The sequence below is a fragment of the Heliconius melpomene genome, chromosome 15 (genome assembly GCF_056956725.1).
Source record: "Heliconius melpomene rosina isolate 202511_hmr_F chromosome 15, ASM5695672v1, whole genome shotgun sequence".
Classification (NCBI taxonomy): domain Eukaryota; kingdom Metazoa; phylum Arthropoda; class Insecta; order Lepidoptera; family Nymphalidae; genus Heliconius; species Heliconius melpomene.
Window position 1 is genome coordinate 1,971,061 of NC_140403.1, and position 22,733 is coordinate 1,993,793.

The window sequence follows — 22,733 nt, forward strand, 5'->3', positions numbered from 1 at the left end:
TCGATTCTTCAAAATCTAATTAGCGATTATCTAAATCCTCTTTTTTTTTTTTTTAATTTTCTGCTCATTAAAGTCTTTGTTGAATACAAAATAATATTATAATTAAAAGTTATTTATCAATTTTTATTTTAATATTATAGACGTAAATAATTTAATATACTTCAAAAACTACATACAAAATCGGTACTGTAAAAATAATAACCGTGTCAACATTGTGTAGGTTGCAATAAAAAATATTGTTTATTCTTAAATCAAAAACGTACAATTCCGAACGACTAAATGTAAATACTGCTAGTGACATTGACATTTTAAAGATGTTGAATGAATGTTGATAAATGATAATTCAGGATAACAGTCTCAAATGTCAGTGGCCTTTTCAGTACTTAAGATTTTACATAATTTTTCAAATACACATGTGTCTAGTGTAAATATATATATGTAATTATGTGACCTTTTTTTACAACAATGGATAACAAAAATTTATATAATTTAGGATTCTCGACAAGAACTGCTCTTTTGAAATTACGAGATGACATTCGTGCTGTTATTGAAGAACATAAACAGAAAAATCGAATGGGGTATTTTATACTTCATATAAACTTAGAATAAAAATATTCCTTACAGTCTTTGTAGAGTAATATTTACTTTATCTCAAATTTCTTACCATGAAATATCTTTTGTATATATACTCTATTTTATTTATTTTCATGACTATTCCAGATTATCTGTTCTTCACAACATTATATCATTTTCATCAGAGAAAGTATTACTATCAGGAGTGGCTTACACTGTGACAATTATAAATATTGTTTGCTTAATACTAACATATCTCATTGGCGAAACTTTATTAGCACAAACATACTTACTTTGGGAAGCTCTTTTTCTGTTTATATTATTGGTAATAAATTTTGTAATTTCATTACATGAAGAATACCTCTATAGAAATGAAATTCCTTACAGAGTTAAAAAAGTACTAGGTGAGTAAATTCTTTCATAAAATATTATTTGTGTACTTTTGTTTAATAGTAATGTTTTTGTATTTTTTAATAATTATGTTTTTGTTATTTAATTTATCAGACACATTAGATGATGCCATTAATAAATGTCTTTGGAAGGAAAGCCACTACCCCCACTTATGTGCACCATTTTCCCCTTGTGTGATACTTCAATGGACTTACAGAGATGGTATTTTTTTCTATATATTAAGATAAAATTAGTTAAACTGTGATTGCTATCGAATTTTTAATTGCAATTAAATACATAAAACATAAATAAATACATAACTTAAATTTCAAGGTGTTATTGTAAATCTTCCATGGGCTCTTTTGGTAGAAGGTGATATAATTGTACTTAGACCAGGTCAAGAGGTTCCAGGACACTGTAGAGGACTGGAGCCAGATGATCCTGAATTGTTCTTTGGACAAATATTTTTGTCTGGCCCGCAGGTAAATTATGAGTAATTATATTATTAACTTTTACTAACTTTTACCTGCAGCTTTGGCCCCATGGTCAAAGAAAAATAACTAAAACTTGTGTATGAGGTAAGTCACACAGTCTCAGTACCCAATATAGCCTTCTTCGTTCAATAGACTGTCTATCTAACACAAAAAAGTAGTTTCTGAGATTGGCATGTTCAACTAAACAAACTCTTCAATTTTATAATATTAGTACAGAAATACTTTTTAGAAAACATTACTATATCCCACTAGATTTACATGTTTTCGAAAAAATCTTAATTTTAAATTAACACTTTAAAAATAAAAAAATATTAGTACAGTATAGATGTTGTTAACATAACTACAATAAAAATAATTGGTTTTACTTATTACAAGTATTATTTTACAGACCAAAGAAAACTTTAATTTGCCTAGAATAAGAATACCACATCCAAATAAAGCTTATAGAATGAATGAGACTCCATATTTGAAAAATATGAAGCTAGCTCTTGAGCAAGCGACGACAAGGCCAGTAACAGTGTTTGAAAAACAGAGGTATTTGGTGAGTCCTAATCTTTTTCTAATTTTTTTTTCATGAATTTAGATTTATTTTATTTTTTAAGTTTGTAATAAAGGTCTGAAATGAAGAGTAATGTTTTACTACTATATTGTTTACTCTCCTGTGTATATGTAACAGATAAAAAAAAGATTTGTAATAAACATTAAGAGGACTGACAATGCTTAATTGTGCTTGCTATTATTATGAATTTTAATTCTTACTTGGATTGGGGGAATGAATTATTTTCATGTTTCTGCCTTGGTAGACAAAGTTCTGTGTTGAACTCTGACACTCAACATGAAGTTGCAAATTTAGGAAAGCAGAAAATGGAATGTCACAACACTAGGTGCTCTCAGCCTTACTTATTTACAATGTCGCACATTGTGAGAAGTTGGCAAAAAAATATATGTGATGTGATGTACAATTTTCGTAAAGTATTTTATCTCTTAGTCTAAATGTAAATTACATGTTATCTGATTATTTGCATGTATTTAAGATATAGATATAAGTAAAGATATATTTTAATATTTGTTGTAAAGTTTTTTTTATAACATTGATATACTTATGTAATATAATTAGTTTACATTATTAATTTTTTGGACTTACGCTGTACCCCACCTGTAGCAGGGTAGGCAGAGCAAGCCTAGTGTTAAGACCCCTAACCTCTGAGCTCCAAACGTTGCATGTTGAACGGCGTAACTCTGCGCCATGCTTTGCGTCGCCATTATATAATTAATTTGTTCATTTTAAGAATTTTAAATAAAATATTTAATAAACTATACTTAAAATTATAATGCTTTATTACATAATTACATAAAAATTTATTAAATAGATTATGAGGACCTCTTAAGACAATTTGTTTTTTTTAGCGTCTTGCTGTATCCTATAACAGGGTAGATATAGAAGACTTAACTACTACTTACTTACTTCCTTTTTACTTTTTCTTAATTATGGAATGTTTCATCCTTAATTTTCGAAATATTGGGTTTTATCATAAACTAAATGATATCTTTCTTTCTAGTGCACTGTGAAAATATTAGAAGGCATAGTGCTACCACTGGTTATAGCCGTGATAGTGGTAGCGAGTTCAATCCGCCATTTGTACCATTTGCCTGGTGTCACCCATTGGACGGAAATATACTTTCTCCAGATCATAGCGGCGACTTTGCCTTTACTGCAAATTATATTTCCTATTGCTTGGGTGACGCTCAACTGTTATGGACTTGCTAGGTATTTATTGTTTACTATTACATAATTTTAAAACCATTTTGATGCAGTGGAGCAGGGTCTATAAGCGTGATGGGTGTGGGGTTTCGCTCGGAGGAATTATTATATTAATTATTTTTATTTCTCTGCTCTGGTAAGAAAATTTGCGGCTCGGAGTTTCGCCACTTAACACACAAAGGTCCTAATTTGAACGAAAAATAGATTATGAAGTGTTTTAACACTAGGTTATATCAGCAAACTTTCAACTTTACGATGTCATCTTATTGCTATAAGGTAGCAGCATTCAGATTAAAACTGAAAAAATCCTTTAAAAAATTTCTCATAAATGAATGTATAATATTAAAAAAAAAATTTCTAGGTGAATGCAACGTTTATATTTCAAATTTAATTGAAACTTATATATACTTGAAACTTACTTTAACGCAAGAGATTTCTAGATTCACAAGTTATATAAATGGTGTCTCTAAATTGTCTAATTCTCAAAATTTCAATGTATATTATTTACAATCTGGCTATATCAGTAAGTTTTGCAATTATGTGTTATTACATATGCATATTTTAAGAAGTTTACAAATAGATCATTTCTTTTTGTAGCTTTTATGATATTTATAACATTCAATTTTAAGATTGAAAACTTTATTTTAGATTCAAACTATTATCAGAAACACGCCAAAAGTACACACGTCCAAAATCTTGTTCCATATCGGAGGATGTGAGTGATCCTCTCATACAAGCGCTCAGCGAGTCCAGTCTGAAGCCGCAAGCCTTGAGATCTTTGGGTAGAACATTCTGGAACATTCTCGTTGGAAAAGAAGATATGGTGTGCCGAACTGCCAATATTGTACATGTGCTGGGGTCATTATCTGTGAGTTTTAAATAAATATTGCTTTAAGTTATATGTATTTTGAGATATTATACAGGTTGACATAGAAAACAAATGTTTTGTACTTTCCCTTTAAAAACATAGTTCGCCGGTTTGTGGCCGCCCGTTAGCTGTAGATCTCTGCAGATTAGGTTTTTGGATTTTTCTTACTTTTGATTATTATCTTCCTGAGTATATAATGGACAAAAGTTCAGAAACCCTAATTTCAAGACAGCTACGACTCGTCGACTGGACTTTGGACTAGAACTAAATGCTGAAAAAAAAGTTAAATTAAAAATTGTTACAGTCGACATTTGGCACTCTACATAATATACTTATTTAAGGTGTGATAACACGTTAAAAATGTTAAATCCCATTATATTTTCAGGCACTATGCTGTGTAGATAAAAAAGGAATTTTATCGTGGCCAAACCCGACGGCGGAAAAAGTGTTTTTCTTAAGGAATTCCAGCCCGATGTCGCAAAATTCAAGCAAAACGAGCCTCGTTGCGTCCATGGGACATCAAAGTCAGACTAATCTAGATCAAACAGATGATGTCAAACAAAATACTGAACCGTCTACTATCGTAGAAGTATGTCTTATTATAATTATGTAATAGGTTGATTATTTTTTAACATCACGCTGTATAGCTGTATATAGAGGAAACCTAGTGTGTACTCCTTTCCCTACTTTCCCCTCAATTTTCGCGACATTGCGTATTGAATGGTGAAACGCAACGTCGCGCTTTGTCTTGTTACCAGAGCGAGGAAATTAAAATAATTAATTTCTCCAAGTGAGAATCGAACACACCATGGTGCAGTGTCACAATGACACTGCACCATGAAGACCGTAAAAGGTTCGTATGGTATGTCTTGTTACTCTTAATACTATTTTTATTATTAATTATTCATCCATTCTTGCTTAATCCCTATGTTGTACATTGAAATAAAGATGTTTTTGTATTTTCTCTCTTCACCATTTTGTAAAATTGGTATTAAAAATAAAAAAAATATTTAATAAGTAATAACATTCAATACAGGTATTAGACCTAACCCACGACCAGAACGCGCCATTCCGCGTCGAGTTCGACGAGCAGAGATGGCGGACGCACCTCGCGCGCCTCAAGCCTCTTGGCCTCGCCGCACTGCTCAACACGTGCGCACGAGCACCTCGACACACATATGCGCAGTTCTGCGCACATCTCACATGTGAGGCCTGTTACAGGTAAAGTTTTTGCTTTAATACTATATATTTTTTTTTATAACATAGATCGCTACTTTAGAATTTTTTGCTCCGTTCTCTGACTAACCCGCTAGGGATACATTGTGAAGCTAGTTTAATTTTTGTTTAGATCGCTACATTATTGTAATTTATGTCCTATAGATTCTTACATTGTAATTATAACAAATCTATATTAAGTACATAATATAGATTAAGTAATAAACAAAAATATGATAACAGTATTACGGGATAAAATAAATAACAACACAAAAAAAAAAGTGAAAACGATGTCCATTGGCCTTCGCCCACCTTGTTTCGCCTTCTTCATAACTATTGACCTGGTGCGCTGATCCCATTTGCATCCTATTTTTCAATAAAAATATGGTTTTTGTTTATAATGTTTTCTAATTTTTTTTCAGTGAAGATCTGGTACCAGTGACAAATAGACGATGTTTATGCGAGTTAGCAAAGCAAATTGGTTTCACTGATTCTGTGGCTGAGTCATACACTGTACAAGAGTGTCTGGCGAGTTTTCGACATTTGGTGAGTGCATATAACATTGTATAACATTGAAATGCATTATATAACGTGTTCTTTAAATAATTATTAAAATAAAACTAATTAAAAAAATCTTGTCACTACTAATACATAAATAACAAATATAAACAAAGTTCACAATATAAACTAATATTTAATACTAGTTGAGGCTACCGTAGATATTTTGACAGCTTGTGACCCTAACTGTAAATGTAATGGGTTATAAAGGTTTGATCCCCGCAGGTCTACGAATGGAATCTACATTTCTTTATTCTGTTAATACAAAGGGTGGCGTGAAGCTTCGTCACTCAATACCCATTGTCTTTGATTGGAAAAGAAAGCGAACAATGGACTTTCTGGACAGTGGTTCTCTATGAAGTAAAATCGAACCCACAGACGTTTCGTTTATAGTCGCACGCTTGTGCTTCTGCGCCACGATCGTCTCAAATCCTTATTTCTTAATATTTTTTTCTTATATGTTCCTTAGCAAGCCGACACGATACGCCGTGAGACTCGTTTCGTTCGCTCCCTACATCTTAGTACGAGAGTGAAGGTGCCCCTACCTCATATGTTAGCAGTGATTGTAAAGGATCAAGCTAGTCAGTTGCAAATGTTAACTCAGGTACATTTGTGTTCATTTTTCATATTTTTAGAATTCCATACCCAAAGGGCAAAACGGGATACTATTAGTAAGACTCCGTTGTCTGCCTGTCTGTTCGTCCGTCACCATGTCTGTATCTCATGGACTGTGATAACTGGACAGGTGAAATTTTCACAGATGTATTTCTGTTGCGGCTATAACAACAAATACTATAAAGCAGAATAAAATATTTAAGGTGATTCCCCTACAACATTATTTAATCGGAAATTATATTCGAAAATATTTGCAGGGCACAGCAGACATAATATTGGACTCTTGTGTCGATTACTGGAACGGCCATGACTTGACGCCAATTTTGCCCTCAGATCGCAAGAAAATTATTGACTTTTACCAAAGGAATTCTTTGACAGCGTATTGTACTGCTTTTGCATACAAGTAAGTTTTTTCTGTATTTAATTCTTTAAATGTCAGATTAGAATATATTTACAACAATTTTTTTATTGAATAATTTCGTCTCTAAAGAAAAATTAAAAAACATATTTAAAAAAGACTTCCACGTCCTCGTTCACTTATGTACTATATAATCCTTGTTTTTTTTTAAATTGTTAAACTATACAAAATCTGAACATAAGTTGTAGACTATGGGTTATTCTGATGTATCCTTCTTCTTGCGTGAAAGTACAAACAAACAAACATCCACTCATCATCAAAAACTTATATATTCAGTTCAGTTCAGTTCTTAATTTATGGCGTTTTGAGCGTGCCAGTTGAGCACTAATCACTTCGCCAATGTCACGTTGTATGGAGAACACACGAAGAAGATTGTACGGTAAATTTATATACTTATAATACTACTTACTCTTTCAGACCCCTCACGCGCAGTATCTCTCCGTCGCTAGCGACGCACTACCTCGAGCTGCCGGCGGATAGCCGTCCCCTGTACGCGCCCGCGCCTCGACCCTGGACTGATAGCTCGGCTTTGCATTTTCATTCTACTGGTATGTTCCTTGTTTGTTTATTTTTTTAGGTTAACGGTGTATCACGAAATTAGCACCTGGGACATAGTGTTAAGACACTCTGTTCCTACTAAGACACTTCCGTTTCCCAACTCAACGCTGTGCTTTGCCACGTTACCAAAGCGAGTAAATAGTACAAGTTTTACATAACAATAAAACTTGTATTATTGTGGAGAGACGATGCACAGCATCTGTGAGAGGGCGCTGTATACTTCCCTTTGATTATCCAATGATGTTCACTTCCGGTTGCTGTTTTGGACCAATCAGCGATTCGCCGGAAGTCACGTGGTCTCAGGTGGTAGGGCGCCGGAACGTATAAAAGGCGACACTACGCTTCTTACCTCATAGCAGATTCTCACCAGGAGCCTTAAAATGATGCTGTGCATCGTCTCTCCACAATAATACAAGTTTTATTGTTATGTAAAACTTGTACTATTATTTGGGATGTGACGATGCACAGCATCTGTGAGAGACGTGTTTATAACTCCTGGTGACCACGTACGACGCTATGTGATCTAAATCAGAATGATTGTATAAATTGATTCTGATACATTCAGATAAATTGATCTGTAAAACCACAAAAAACATGAGTAACATTGTTTTATTTATAAGCAAACAAAGAATTGTAAATTGCTTAATTTTTTAATTCAATTAATAATCGCTCTGTCGGAAGCTGAGCCAAAACAATCTAACTTCAATTATTAGATTTACTTATAATCTGCTTACAAACAAATTTTAGAAGATGTTTCGCAACTCGCTGATAAGCATGAGTAGGAAAGGAAGCTCTCATAACCGTCTAAATAATAAGGCTAGACGTGCTCACTTCTTTTGATAATAATTTACTAACCTGTTTATATAAGTATCGATTATTATTCATGAAGCCCTTGCGTAGCCTCCCCTCTAAATTACACAAAATTGTTACCTTTTGTAGCCTGTTTCCGGTGGTCTAGCTAGATTCTTAATGTAGAACCTAGAAAAACATTTTTCTTAGGATGACACCACCGTCTCTAGAGTGTAATTTTCAACAGGTCTCACCTGTTTCACCGAAATATTTCTAAACGAAATATGATATTAGAAGTACGAGCAGGATCGAAATGCCCATGAAAATGTCGTCCGGTCTATTGAAAATTAAATCCGGCTCAGACAGCAGGTCCTAGATAGAACCGGCCAACTCCATACCTTTTTTTTTTTTTTTAACAACTATAATAAATTTATAGTAAGTAGAGACGCGTTCTAGAGTGGATACCACGCCTTGGCAAGCGTAATGTAGGACGTCTTCCCGCTAGATGGGGTGACGATGTCCGCAAAGTGGCGGCAACGTCCGGATGCAGAGAGCCGAAGATCGAGCCCAGCGGAGCGCCATTGAAGAGGCCCACGTCCAGCAGTGGACGAGGACAGACTGATGATGATGATGATGATGAAGTAGTTACCCGAGTTAATTTTTACCTTGTAATTGATGCCATTAGTACAACATATTAGTAACACTAGAGCATTTAATAGAATGCTTTACAAAATACTATGTACTCAGCCCAATAATATGTTCCAATTTTTCCAATTTAGAGTTAAACTGGTCAAACCTTTGAACACCTTTGGAAAATTTAAGACTTGAGTCCATCATCACACACTTTGAGTATTATAACTTCATAAAAGCATCAATGAATACTCACCAGAACCGCGACCCGACCGACAATTCATGATGTGAATGTCCTATCTGCTACTTAGGTACAGTTTTGAAGAAAACTGGACTTGACATACGACGCGTTAGAAAATGTGAGTTTATAAGCTCATTAGTTTTTCAACCAAAATTTAGGCCGACTAATGCTTATATCATTCTTCGAAGTGTAATAAAGTTATAAGTAATTGATACTACTATATATTGACATATAAAGTTATTATAATATTTCAATTATCGCTTCTTAGCTGTATTTTAGAACTACAATAGTTCACTCTCTGAAATTCGCCTTTAGAAGTAACTTTACAGTGTCAAAATTTATACGATTTAAATACAGATGTACTCAATTCAAACGTCCGATTCCCCCGGACTTAATGATGTCGTAGACATCCAACATGCTCTCCGCCATATTGGAGTTGCGACTACGTGTACACCTCGCTAGCCAGGTTCAGATTATGCAAAACTCAAGGCAATAAGCAGCGGAATACCTACGTTACGCACGTGGATATCGCCCAAGGTCTATATGCAGACATCATATAACAAGACTGTTGACAGTAATAATTAGGACAACTACCTTTACACAGCCCTCATGTTCCATGAAGATATTATTTTCATTAACTTTTCCCAGCTCTGGAACCAAAGTTACAAAAAATGAATGAAACTTATTGATAGTCTTTTTGCATTATTATTGTGTATCATACTTTATGGTATCCAACAACTTAGTAATAAAAGGTTGTCGTCTGTAATTCTTGGAGACTAATTTCGTCTTGATTTGCCTTCTGAATTATTTAACTGCTTTCTTTTCCACTTTCTCCTGCTTCTTACCAACATTTCCTTCTATTTAGATGCAAATTTTTACTGCAAATTTTTACTTCTTCCAAATATTAACCTATGTATTGCCTCCGCATTTTCTGCTGGATTACAGATTTCTTACACTACATCAGCTTCAATTCTGATGGTTACTGCGATACACAACAGGTATAGACAGTTGTCTAATATATAGTACGTCAGGTATTAAATACTTTTGCCGAGGTACTCATGGGGATGTGCACTCACTGGCACGAGGATAATGCCAAATTAGCCGAAGAAACCTTCGGTGACTTTTTATAATACTTATGTGGACTTTAATTTAGTTTTAGACACATTGTTTCTTTTTATCCATTACTTAACGATCCATATATCGAACTTTTTATTCTTTTTTGATAAACCTTTCGTTATCTATTACAAAATTTCCTATTGGTTTGCTTTATCAGTTGTCGAACGTGAGTCGAACTATTTTCTATTCTTGCTTTCTCGAACCGCTTGAAAATTCTTATTGGATAAAGCCAGAGATAATATGGAGAATGCTCCTTATTAAGTCGAAAAGAGTTTTCAGAGCCCCAAACCATCTACACCCGTCTCCGATATATCCAGAGGCAGCCTCCGTATTTCTCAACACAATGTATACAGAAAGATACAGTGTATCTGTATCTGTTTAAATAAAGTTATTAACAATCATGCAATACCCTTGTACTAAGTTCTGGGCTTGTGTTACCAGACGGCGGGTTCTCACTCCAAACTACCGATATCCGGTATGCACCGATACCTGAGAATTGCTAATGTATAATTAAATGTGCTAGAGTTTTATACTCAACGCATGCTTCTCAATTTTGATGCATGTACGGTTGACGAAGGTCTAACTGCTTCAAATAATCTTGGAAAAGGATTTTTGGTGGCATGGAGGTAGATGGCTAGATGCATTCTCGCGAAGGGCCTACGGAGCCCAAACCATCAGCCACTGCCTCCGATACGCTCAGAGGCAGCCTCCTTATAACTGCCCCCCTCCCGTACAATTGAGAGCATTCCTAATTAAAATAGTACCGAGATTTTTTAAATTCTAATGTACGGATAAATGCACTAATAGTCCGAGTCCCTCTTAAAGCAACTAAGATAAGGTGACTGGCTAGAATCTTTGCCGAAGAGGCCATACAGAAGATCCCGTGATTGCCAAATACTATGACGCCCACTGCTAAATGTTATGACGTTCATAGCGATGGCAGTAACCACGAATAAGCAGGAAATCCACAATTCCTTTATCCTCTCTCCTCCAGGATTGAGACACATTTTTGAAACACTTTTCCTGCCAGGACTTTTTATATATGTCGGAGAATAAGGTGGTTGGGACCGGAGCTTGTTCCGATCCCACTTCCGATTGTCATCGATCGGTGTCACGTCAGAGTGACGGGCAACGCCATCTAGTTTTGACAACTAGCAACTATTAAATAATCTGCTTCCCTGATATATATGATGAGAACAGTTTTTTTTTTTTTTTTTATATATATATTTGATAACCCGCTCAGGATACGATCCTAACGAATTTATCGCATTGAAACGAAGGTAGTATATTAATAGATAATATACAACTAAGTAAACTCGGTGAAAACCGATTTATTTAGTAAACTCCGTTTACATCGCATGATATTATGCTGAGAACGTTCCCAAGAGCGTGAAACAAGCGACGAGTCCTCTTGCTTTTTGCAATGCCCGTTAACTGAATAAAATTGGGTAATAACTGCTGAAAATCTGAGATAACCTAACCTAACCTTATTGTAGGTTATAACACAGCCGTGTTCGGTGAAGCTCAGAATCCACTACTGTATTGGTATATATGATACCAAGCAATAGAACAGTATTACATGCATGTAGATACTTGTTAAACAAGAGGTTCAAATGACTCACCCGTTGTCCATTTTTTACCTTTGATTTTCACAAAAACAAATTCTCTGATGAGGATGAACATCTTTGCTGGAGGCCTTCCCAGGAGTAGGCCCGATATAGAAATCCGGTTCACGATGTGAAGAAATTCCAGCTCCAACACTTACCACAGCACTTTCACTTTTAAACAATGTTACTCTGATGGGAAATAACGACGCTATGAGGTAAGAAGCGTAGTGTCGCCTTTTATACGTTCCGGCGCCCTACCACCTGAGACCACGTGACTTCCGGCGAATCGCTGATTGGTCCAAAACAGCAACCGGAAGTGAACATCATTGGATAATCAAAGGGAAGTATACAGCGCCCTCTCACAGATGCTGTGCATCGTCACATCCCAAATAATAAAAATATTTAATATTTCATTTCCTCAAATGGAAATTCGACCCACAACCGGTCGCATTTACATTCGCACGCTTGTGCTCCTGCGCCACAACTGGCTTCTAATTTATATTAAATTTATACATTGCCTCAAAATCTGGCGAAAATCATATATCCTCTGTATACCCTGAAAATGCAGAGTCAAAAGACAAAATTACCAATTTTCATTTATTTTCAAATTTAACTCCTAACGTCAAATTAATATTTGGAGTATATTTTATTATAATAAACTATGTATATTTACAGATTCACTTCTATTTAACGAAGTGATAGACGACGACGTCAGCGATGCGGACGGATTCTTTGACATGCAGTGTAATCAGGTAAACGTCGATTAATTTTACTCTTTTTAGTAAGCGGTGGCAGACGGAGGAAATGTTATTAAGTTATTTTTATCGTCCCTAAGCTATCTTTCCCTAGTAAACCGTTAGAGACACATTTATATAAAAAACTCAATTAAAAAGAGTGTATAAGCCAGTCGCGGCTCTGGAGCACAAGTGTGTGACTGTAAACGTAACAAGTTTTGGGTTCGACTTCCACTTGAGGAATTGAAATATTTAATATTTTCATTTCGTCACTATGGTATCGAGGCAAAGCATGGCGTTGAATTCCGCCACTCAACACGCAATATCTCCAGAATTCGGCGGAAAATGGGCGGATTGTCTTAACACTTGGCTCCCTGTGACTACCCTACTACAGCAGCTACCCTGCTGCAGCTGGATACAGCGTGAAACTGCAAAAAAGATACTCCTCCCATATATTTTCGTCACCAGGTGTTCATTGGTATGGTTACTATGCAGTACCAAGCGCAAAGCGACATGGTGGAGCTAATCGAGCGTTTGGAGCGCGCTTGTATACGTTTTGTACACTTTAGTAAGGAAAATGAGCTTCGATCGAGAGTTTTTAGTGAGAAAATGGGCTTGGAGTCGGGCTGGAACTGTCATATATCACTTATGAGTGATCACCATAGGTATGGGATTTTTTTTATTTGAAGTATGTTGTAAAGTTAGGTTACAATGAATAGGAAATGTTTAGTTAATTATAGACTCGACTTTGAAAATATACTTAGATAATTATATCGATATTATATGAAGACAAATATTTTTGTACTTTTTTGTAGTTGTATTACAAATTTGTGAATGAACTGTTGGCAACATTTGGCCCGAATTTTTGTTGAACACTTGTCGGGCTTAGAGTTGCAATACCTCTTGATTATTAATAGTTTTATTTACTTTTCGAATTTTATATAATTGTTTTATTGTAATTTTATGAACAATAAATTTTTTGATATATATGTAGTTGTATAGTTGTTATGGTTCAAAAAATTATAAAAAGAAATAGTTACACAAAGATACTTAATAATGAAAGTGTTGGCTGCAATTTTGTTGAAAATTACTTACTAAAACCTTATTGGTCTAACAATTGGTTTTACATATAAAAGATTTTTATTTGTTTGTAAATTAATTGAAATACATCCATCATTACATTTAACACAAAACATTTTATATTTAATTTTGAATTATTAATGTTTTGTTAATAATATTTGTTAAATGTTATAAATATTTTGAACTTTATTTTACTTCTTAACATAGTAGAATTTTTTTATGTCTCTAAAGCTCCCATTTTGAGTTACTTACTTTGAGACTTTTGCCTACAATATTTTAGTTTCCTTTTTATCCACATTTTCAAGATTGAGAAGAAATCATAAAATATTTTCAAATAAACTTCATATCTTCCTATGCCGCATATCCTGCGCATGATCTTTACTTTACTACCGACCACTTTACCACCTTCCTTGAGCATAGAAAGCAACCTATAAATGTTGTATTCTTTTCTAGATTGTCTGTTCATTTTTAATTTATCGATGTGCGTACTTCTTCATATAGATTTCTCCTAAAAGGAATATGTTCAGTGCAACTTTATATATTTTTTCTAAATTGTAACAAAAATTATGGGTTAAATAAAAAATAATTATTAATGGTATTATAATTGGCTGTAACTTCACATAAATTATATATGTAATTAAATGTGACGAATGTCAATGTCACTTAAACGTCAAAAAGAGACCACAGATAATAAAGGAAAGTGAGTGAAAGAGTATTGTCGACAGCAAGCCGGGCTCGCCGCTGTCACAGCGCGAGCGCCATAACACCGCCTCGCAACTCGCTAGGCCCAATACGGATTTTATTTATAGGTGCGTCTTAAACTATCGCGCTTTGCTACACGCTTACTGCTTCGCTTTTGCTAAAATTTTGGTTTTTGTAGTTCGTTTGAGGGTTTTTTAGTAGTAAAATTCGCTTAAATATTTTTTTTTTCTGCATATTGAAATTCATATAAAACTTGAAACGCGTCGGTTGTGGGGTCGATCCCTACTCGAGGGAATGAATTATTATTTATTAATATTTTCATTTCTGCACTCTGTCATCAAGGCAAAACCTGGTGTTGAGTACCGCCATTCAACACGCAATGCCGGAAAATGGTGAACAGAGTCTTAAAACTAGGCTCCCTCTCCCTACCTTACTGTGTGCGGTATACAGCGTGAAGCTGATAAAAAAAATAGGATATTTTTATATTTCTTAGTGAGCAGTAGACAGCGCTTGTATAGAAAGATACTATGTTATGTTAGTTTGGTAAAAGCGTTTTGCGATTTTCAAATATCGACCTAAAACTATACTTAAAATTATTATCTCTTGTCAAACTCAAAAAAAATAACATAACACAAAATCTTTACTTAATAAAAAACTTCATTTTTTTTAATACCTACCATAAAATTTAAGTTAAAAGTTTCTAGTATTAGTATAAATATGTTTTTTCTATCCCACTTATTTTTCTTATATTCTTGCAAATCTCCCTTATACCCTAGTTTAAAGTTAAAGTTTTGTAAAGCAAGACGTTTTTTACACCTATTGTTACACCTATTGCTGCTTTTTGCACGAGAATGTACCTCTGCTCTGTACATAAGCATTTCTGTCCATTAATTCTACCCATTGGTTTTTTCTTTTTAACACTAAACATTACAAATTCACCTTTCATTACTTTTCATTGACCTTTACATTAATGACCTTGGAATGCTTCGAGATTTCGGCGAAAAATGGTGAACGGAGAGTCTTAACGTCCCTGCGCCTAGTTTGCTATTTGCGGGATAAAGCGTGAAACTGCTTAACTTTAAAAAAATGAATGGGTAAAGGATATTAGTAGAATAATATTACATTTTCAATTGAAATAACTTAAACTTTTTTTTTCATTATATTGCTTTACTATAAATTTTAAGCAAATTTTAGCAGTAAGCTTCTGTTTAACTTATTTTTGAAAACTAAAGTTAAGTCAATTTCATCTAACATACGTATGTAGTGGCAACATATCGACAACTAAGGCGCTCTCAATGTCAGCGCCCGGAGCTATCAATGTGGAACATAGTACAGTCAAATTTAATGATGAAATTAAGAAGACGAGACACTCGATTACTACGCATAGCGGGTTAAAGGTAAATTGTTAATAAAATAGTGCCTTATTTTGCATGTTCTTCTTTTATATTTAATATAGAACACAATTTGATACACTGATGCAAAAAAAGTTAAAACAACTTACTAATGTTAAAATGTGTGTTTCTCAATTAACTTTTTCAGAAACAAGAATAAGTCACAGCAATATTTTTTTTTGTTATTAGGTAATATATACAAAAAAGTATTCCAATTTATAGTATCCCAAAAATATGAACATGAGTACTCCTTGTCAATCGCAATCAGACACGCTCGCTAACTTCACAACGTTACTTTTAAAATCTTGGCCGGATATCGATGAAATAAAAACCATTATTATTATTCGCGCGAGCACTGAAAGGTTAATTTATTTTAGTAACACAATTAGTATATTGATGTGACTCATTCTTTTCACAACAATTAAATTAAAAACTATCCTAAAATATTCCTTCCAATTATACCCACAAACACATAGAGATATAAAATCCGCTTATAAACACATTAATCGTTGTACATACACATAGCCATACAAAACTTGTTGAGCAAGCGTCCCCACCCTTGCAGGCAGCCCCGCGCGCCAGTATACCCACGAGCGCGGCCTCCACGGACTCGCTGCTGGCGGGGGAGTCCCCGCCGGACGCGTGCCGCTCGCTGTCCTGCCTCACTGACTCCACCGACCACTCCGCGCCCCTCAACTTTGATATGAGCAATCGGGTACTAATGTCCTATTGTATACTACATATAGAATTGGAATAGAGTATAACATAGAAATAGTAATAGTAGAACATAGAAATCGTCGTTATAATTTTAACAGGAAATTTGATTGGTCTAACGGAAACATTGTACGGAGATATGAATGTTGTAAATGTTCTAAATAAATATTGTAAGAACATTCTCTTATTCTTTAGTACATGATAGTTAAAAAATAACTTAATTAAATTTAAAAATGTTTATACATTCTAATTAGCCAATTAACAGCTTATCCCTTGCTTTAATTTTTTTCCTAAAATGACAATTTGTATAAAGTTTTAGTTTTATAATTTTTAAATAGAAATAGGAAATAAACAGTTTGAACATACTTAGATGGAATATTTAAAGGTAAGGCGTTCTTTATTTCTAATTTAAGAGTGAAACATCCAAAAGTATAACTTAATACTGTAAAAATATCTAATAATAATAATGATCTAATATTTTGACTTCCCTGAACCTCTGTCTACCCCGAACTTCCGGTGAACTGACTTCCCAAGTATGTGTATCGGGTAATTAATAATTAAATATATATATATAGTTTTTATGAAGATAATTGTTGTCATGTATTTATGTAAAATTCTTTGTTATATATCACCATAGTCCATAAGCTACCTTCAACCTGTTGTTTATATACATATATTACTTTGTTTCTAATATTTTAATTTCTCAGGCAAAACTACCTCGTGGGATAGAGAACATTCGGCCACATATAGAACAGGTGGACAACGTGCCACTTCTAGTGTCTCTGTTCACCGATTGCACCGCCAGCTCTGTGCAACGAATGATACAGATAATGCAGGTACGATCTCATAACTTCTCATACTAATAATGCTAATTATTGTTTATTAATAATAAGCATTATTAATATGATAAGTAGTATGATATATGTATATTTATATATTAATTGCATGTCTTTTCATTTTAAACAAAAACATAAAACCATTCTTGAAAATCTCATTGAGATATCACTTGGCTTACTTCTTGGCTATCAATTTATTTTTCTGTCTTAAAAGAATGGATGAGAGGATTAGATACTAGCTCTTTTATTAATATACACAAACTGTGAACACTTTAAAAATATATACACATTACATATAATTGCATATAATTTTCTGCATAATATAATTATATATAAAAAAGCCTCATCAACATGTAGTTTTATTTTGCTTGTAATTTTTTAGGACTATGGCGAGGTAGTTTGTGTGATGGGCTCAGCAGCCAACTGTCAGAATATGGAAATATTTATGCAGGCAGACGCTAGGTAAATTTTTATAAAAAATTAAGTAAAAAATGACTACGAAATGCGTTGTTATCAGATCACGAAACACACGAAAACGAACAAATGAAAATCAAATAATTCAGTCCCTCGAATAGGAACTGAACTCACAACAATTATACGTTTGTATTAGTTACTACTACGAGACGACAGCCTTATTTCATGATTCAAGCATTAATAAACGCAAGCATGAATAATATTATATTTCTTTCGCAGCATAGCAGTAGAGCCGCTATATCCTGTGTTATGTCAAAAGATGCCACCGTACCAAGTCCCGCAGGACTGCATCGGCCCCATCGACCTCGCGCGCTCACTCAACTCTGTGCCTTGTTCCCTATCTGTAAGATATATTTTACTTTGACAAATTTATCTTGGTATGAGAATATAGTTGATATTGTAGAACAGAGACTACTACACTAGAATGAACATAAAAATGGTATGTTAAATGTATTTTCAAGAGAATTGAGACAATTCTATCGTAATCGATTTAAATTTATAATGAACGCTGGACGCCATATTGTTCTCTTATGAAGAAAATTGGTCTTTCAAATATTGTTATTTTGTTGCACATGGCTGCTATCTTATGGCGTTAATACAGATAAAATTATGGAAAACTTGTATTTTAAAATTTATTTTGCTATTTTATGTACAAAAACCAATATTTTCTAATTCCATACATACTACATATATAAGCTATCTAAATTGTACATTATATTTTTTCTTTATAAAGTATTTTGGGATCCATATAAATATCTAGAAAGATCTTTAAGCTTAGTTTAATATTAAATCTTTCTTTGTTCTACAATAACGGCAACATTATATTTAACTTGTAAGTTTGGCAAAACAAATATACCTATTTGTACAATTTAGTAATTAAAAAAAAATGCTTTTACACGCTAACTATAAAGCTGAAAAACAAATGGCAAAGTCAGCCGTGCACGAATTATTGCAACACCCAGGTGAGTAAATTTAAATAAAAAAATATATTTATAGCATATTTGTGAAAGCTTGTTGCTTTTAGCTTTCGCCATTTTAATTTATTTGTTTACATGGCAACACTAATATTTTATATTTTTATTTTAAGGCTATTTCTAAAATTATTGATTGAAAAGCAATGACAGTGCTAGTGATAACGGAATATGTTAATTCTCTAGGAGTTAGGATGTGTGTGCCTCTTTTTGCTATTTGTGAAAAATATATGAAGTTAGCTAGCTTGTTTAGCTTCATATTTATTTTATCGATTTTTTAAAATGATTTTCTATTATTGTGATCAGTCGTGGCGCAGGGGCACAAAAATGTGGCTGCCAACGAATTCCCTTTCGAGGAAATGAATAAAATAGAATAGAATATACTTTATTGCACACATAAAAGAAATATATAGAAAGAACAACATAAATAAAAATAAAAGAAAAACACGTATGCAAAGGCGATCTTATTGTTACCAAACAACCTTTGAAACATTACGGATAAATTGTAATGAGGAGAAGGGGGACAACGTATCAGTGCAAATTTTATTAAATTAAATTAAATATTATATAATAAAATAAGTCAATAATATAAAATAAACTTACATCAAATTTATTTCATGTTTATATACTTAATACTTTCCTCTCTTTGCTCTGGTGTCAAAATTACGTTAATCATGTATTCAATTATATCCTACTAATATATATTGACACTTATATTTTAATATAAAGTACTTGCTATGCTTCCTATTATTAAATAATTCATATTGTTAATAGCCAGCCGTGGCGTAGGGATACAAAGTGACACTAAAATCGACTGGTCCTGGGTTCGATCCCCAATCGAAAGAATTAATTATTATATCATAATATTTTCATTTCTTCGCTCTGACAAAAAGGTAAAAGCCCGGCGTTGGGTTCCGGCACTCAACACGCAATGCCTTCAAATATTTTGCGGAAACTGGGGAATGGAGTGTCTTTACACTAGGTTACCTCTGCCTACCCTTCTGTATACGGGATGAATTAATTTTAATTAAGATTTAATTATCTATTACTTTAGATGGCTCGCGACGCAGATGTCTCTCTATTCGCGCTGATCACGATGTCGCGACATTTCACAATGTGTTTGTGGAACAGTACGCAGTTTTGGATGTCTAGTTCTTGTTTTTTGTCGTTTTTGCAGGTAACATTTTATTTTAGTCAATTATATTACTTTTTAATATGATAAAATAACTTAATATATTTTTTTATACAAGTTAAATATATCTTTTACTTCTTGGTTCGGAGGTCAAACTATATTATGAATAGTATAAAAATAATTCATTATTTTAGTGGTTTTATTGAATCGATTGTAAATTTAGAGTTTAGCCTTGAACAAATATGTACGTGTAAACGTTATTTTTCTTATTTTCGTGGCAAATTTAATGTTAATATAATTTTTGAGGTACGCACTAACACGTCCCCTATTCCTCCGCGTAGGATTAACCATGGGGCCTTCCTTGATAAATGGACCATTCAATACAAAAACATTTTTTCAATTCCAACTATGAGATTAGCGCGTTCAACAAACAAACCCTTTAACTCTATAATATTAGTAAAGATTGATTGTTAAATTGCTCAACAGATTATGATAGGATTTCAAGTGCTATTCAACACTTGTATATTCTGATATTATCTATAATTTGTGCTGAAGAGTAAAGTATCCTCAGGTGGTATCAGTGGCGTCGCTGGGACCGGGCGCGCTGAGCGCGGGCGGCGCGGCGTGGTGCTCGCTAACAGCGGGCGCGCTGTCCACTTCGCTAAGTTTCGCGCCCCCACACGCTGCGTTGGTACTGAGGGCCGCTACTAGGCCGGTGTTGGAGTTTAATAGACGGGTGATTTTGTATTTATATTTAGATATAAATAATTACCTCTCTCAGAGGATTACATGTAGATAATACAGGGAAAAAATTTTGATATTGTGTGATTTAAACAATGTTTTATTTGTTTTTATGAATTTCTGATATAAAAGATCTTTTATAATATGTGCGTATGATGATTGATAATTTTAACATATCATATTTAAACATGAAATTTGATTTTCATCCAACAGATGGCGTTGTTCGTGTTTTGGTGTTACGCCTGTAAATTTCTACCGTCATTAATATCAATATTACTTTTATACGGTTTCACATTGAGGAGCTTCTGTGAACAAATATCTGAAGTGACAAATAAGACATCCTGTTGGATAGCGTATCCGGTGAACGTGAGAAATTATAGTGAGACTAATAATCTGTCTTTGAAGAGCTGGCACGGATGGGGAGACGATTTTTATGATGCATTTTATATAACTCAGCATATTGTATTGGCTTTGATTACTTTGCATTTAAGTAAGTCTATCTCTTTATTATTTACTAACTACAAACATGCGACTTCGCTGGCTTACAGTTAATGTTATATTATAAGAAAATATTACAAAATCTTTACATAAAAAAAGCCTATGAGTTATTCTCACTTATAAACTATTTTAATGTAAAGTTTCATTTATGGCGTTGTATATAAATTTCTATACAAAATCCAACCTATCTTCCAATTAAATCGTCTATCCAGAAAAATAAAATACTTTGTTTTTTAAAAAAATCTCAATCCTGATTTTAGCAGACTCTATAAAAAGGAGTTCAGCTTAACTGATAGTAATTTTGTTGAAAATGCACAATATTTAAATATCATCTATTTAGGCTTCCAAGCATGTGTTCTAAACTTTGTAAGTGTGTATGTTTTTCCGCAGTTATAATATCGGTGTCGTTCATCAATAGACATTCGTCTATTTGGCAGGGGAGGTTCTGGTCCAACTGGGTGTGGTGTGTCACGGTTGTACTTTTGTAAGTATATTGGTTCTTTACAGAAATATTTTTATGTATATATTAAATAAAAAATATTTTTATGAAGCGTGTGACTATAAATGCGACGCTCTGGGTTCGAGTCCCGCTCGGGAACGACGGCGAGGCAAAGCGAGGCGTTGAGTTACTCCTAACAACACTCGATGCCTCAAGATTTCGACGGAAAGTGGGAAACGGACTTTAATCGTTAATCTGAAAAAAAATCTATAGGGAGATTTTTACAAATATCCAAAGGATTATTGCTAAGAATGATCCTACAAATATGCTAAATATGTAAATAAATTATTCCCCTACGTAAAAATATCGACATAACTAAATAAAACACCGTTGTTTCAGGATACTATCTCAAAGTATTTTCACATCGACAATGCTGAGTGTCCGCTATGGCGGCGGGTGTGAACTGTGGTCGCTGTGTGAATGGCGGCCGCGTTTAACAACGCCACTCGCCGTTGGATATGCACTGTCTTTATTATTAGTGTTGTTGTTGAATGAACTTATCAAGTGGCAGGAGATTAAGTAAGTCTGTAGTGCGGCATTGACTTCTGCTAGTTAATGGTTTCAATATTAGGCGGAAATTTGAGAATTGTTTTTTATATTATTGTTTTATTATTGTTTTATGTGAGATAAAGCTATAATTAATTCTAATTAAGTATTTCTCAGAAAAAGTGAGATTTCTTGATGACCGTATTCAATGCATGTGATTCCCACTTGAGGAAGAAGGGTTACTTCTTAATTTAGAAAATTTTCTTCCCGAGAGCACAATAGAAAAAAGTTCAGAGAGCCTAACTTCAGGGTAGTTTAAGTGATATAAATTATAACATTATTTCCAGGGTCGACGCGCGCAATCAGAGACGAGCCCGGCTTGACTTCGGTACAAAGCTGGGGATGAACTCGCCATTTTGAAACTGCTTTCATGTCTAGTCAATTACGCTTTAGTAGAATTTATATGTAAAGAGTAACGACGCCATTTTGGACGGCTGACACTAGTTGTAAGGAAAATTGTACTTTTTACAATACTGCACCGTATTTTGTACTTAATTTATTCAATGAATCTGTTTCAGACATTCATTTTTTTTAAATAAATGATATTCTTGTATTTACTGTCTCCTTTTTTATTTCAATTT

The 22,733-nt window shown here is 33.7% G+C and overlaps 1 protein-coding gene across 3 annotated transcripts; it reads left to right on the top strand.

Annotated features, from left to right (window-relative positions):
• Positions 1 to 322: 322 nt before the first annotated feature.
• Positions 323 to 22,709, top strand: l(2)k05819 (transmembrane protein 94-like protein l(2)k05819). 3 transcript variants are annotated; one of them, XM_085198293.1, is made up of 28 exons: positions 323 to 578; positions 721 to 977; positions 1,078 to 1,185; positions 1,297 to 1,445; positions 1,846 to 1,998; positions 3,017 to 3,225; positions 3,868 to 4,087; positions 4,473 to 4,676; positions 5,124 to 5,308; positions 5,725 to 5,848; positions 6,330 to 6,464; positions 6,733 to 6,878; positions 7,311 to 7,441; positions 12,510 to 12,586; positions 13,037 to 13,233; positions 14,374 to 14,457; positions 15,615 to 15,747; positions 16,307 to 16,456; positions 17,163 to 17,291; positions 17,674 to 17,753; positions 17,985 to 18,108; positions 18,677 to 18,727; positions 19,791 to 19,913; positions 20,440 to 20,604; positions 20,823 to 21,099; positions 21,498 to 21,591; positions 21,946 to 22,125; positions 22,440 to 22,709. In XM_085198293.1, the coding sequence occupies exons 1-28, from the start codon at positions 466 to 468 to the stop codon at positions 22,510 to 22,512; spliced, it is 4,071 nt and encodes a 1,356-aa protein (XP_085054419.1). In that variant the 5' UTR covers positions 323 to 465; the 3' UTR covers positions 22,513 to 22,709. The 3 variants fall into 3 exon arrangements, with proteins under 3 accessions (XP_085054419.1, XP_085054420.1, XP_085054421.1); XM_085198294.1 differs by lacking the exon at positions 18,677 to 18,727; XM_085198295.1 differs by lacking the exon at positions 14,374 to 14,457.
• Positions 22,710 to 22,733: the final 24 nt, after the last annotated feature.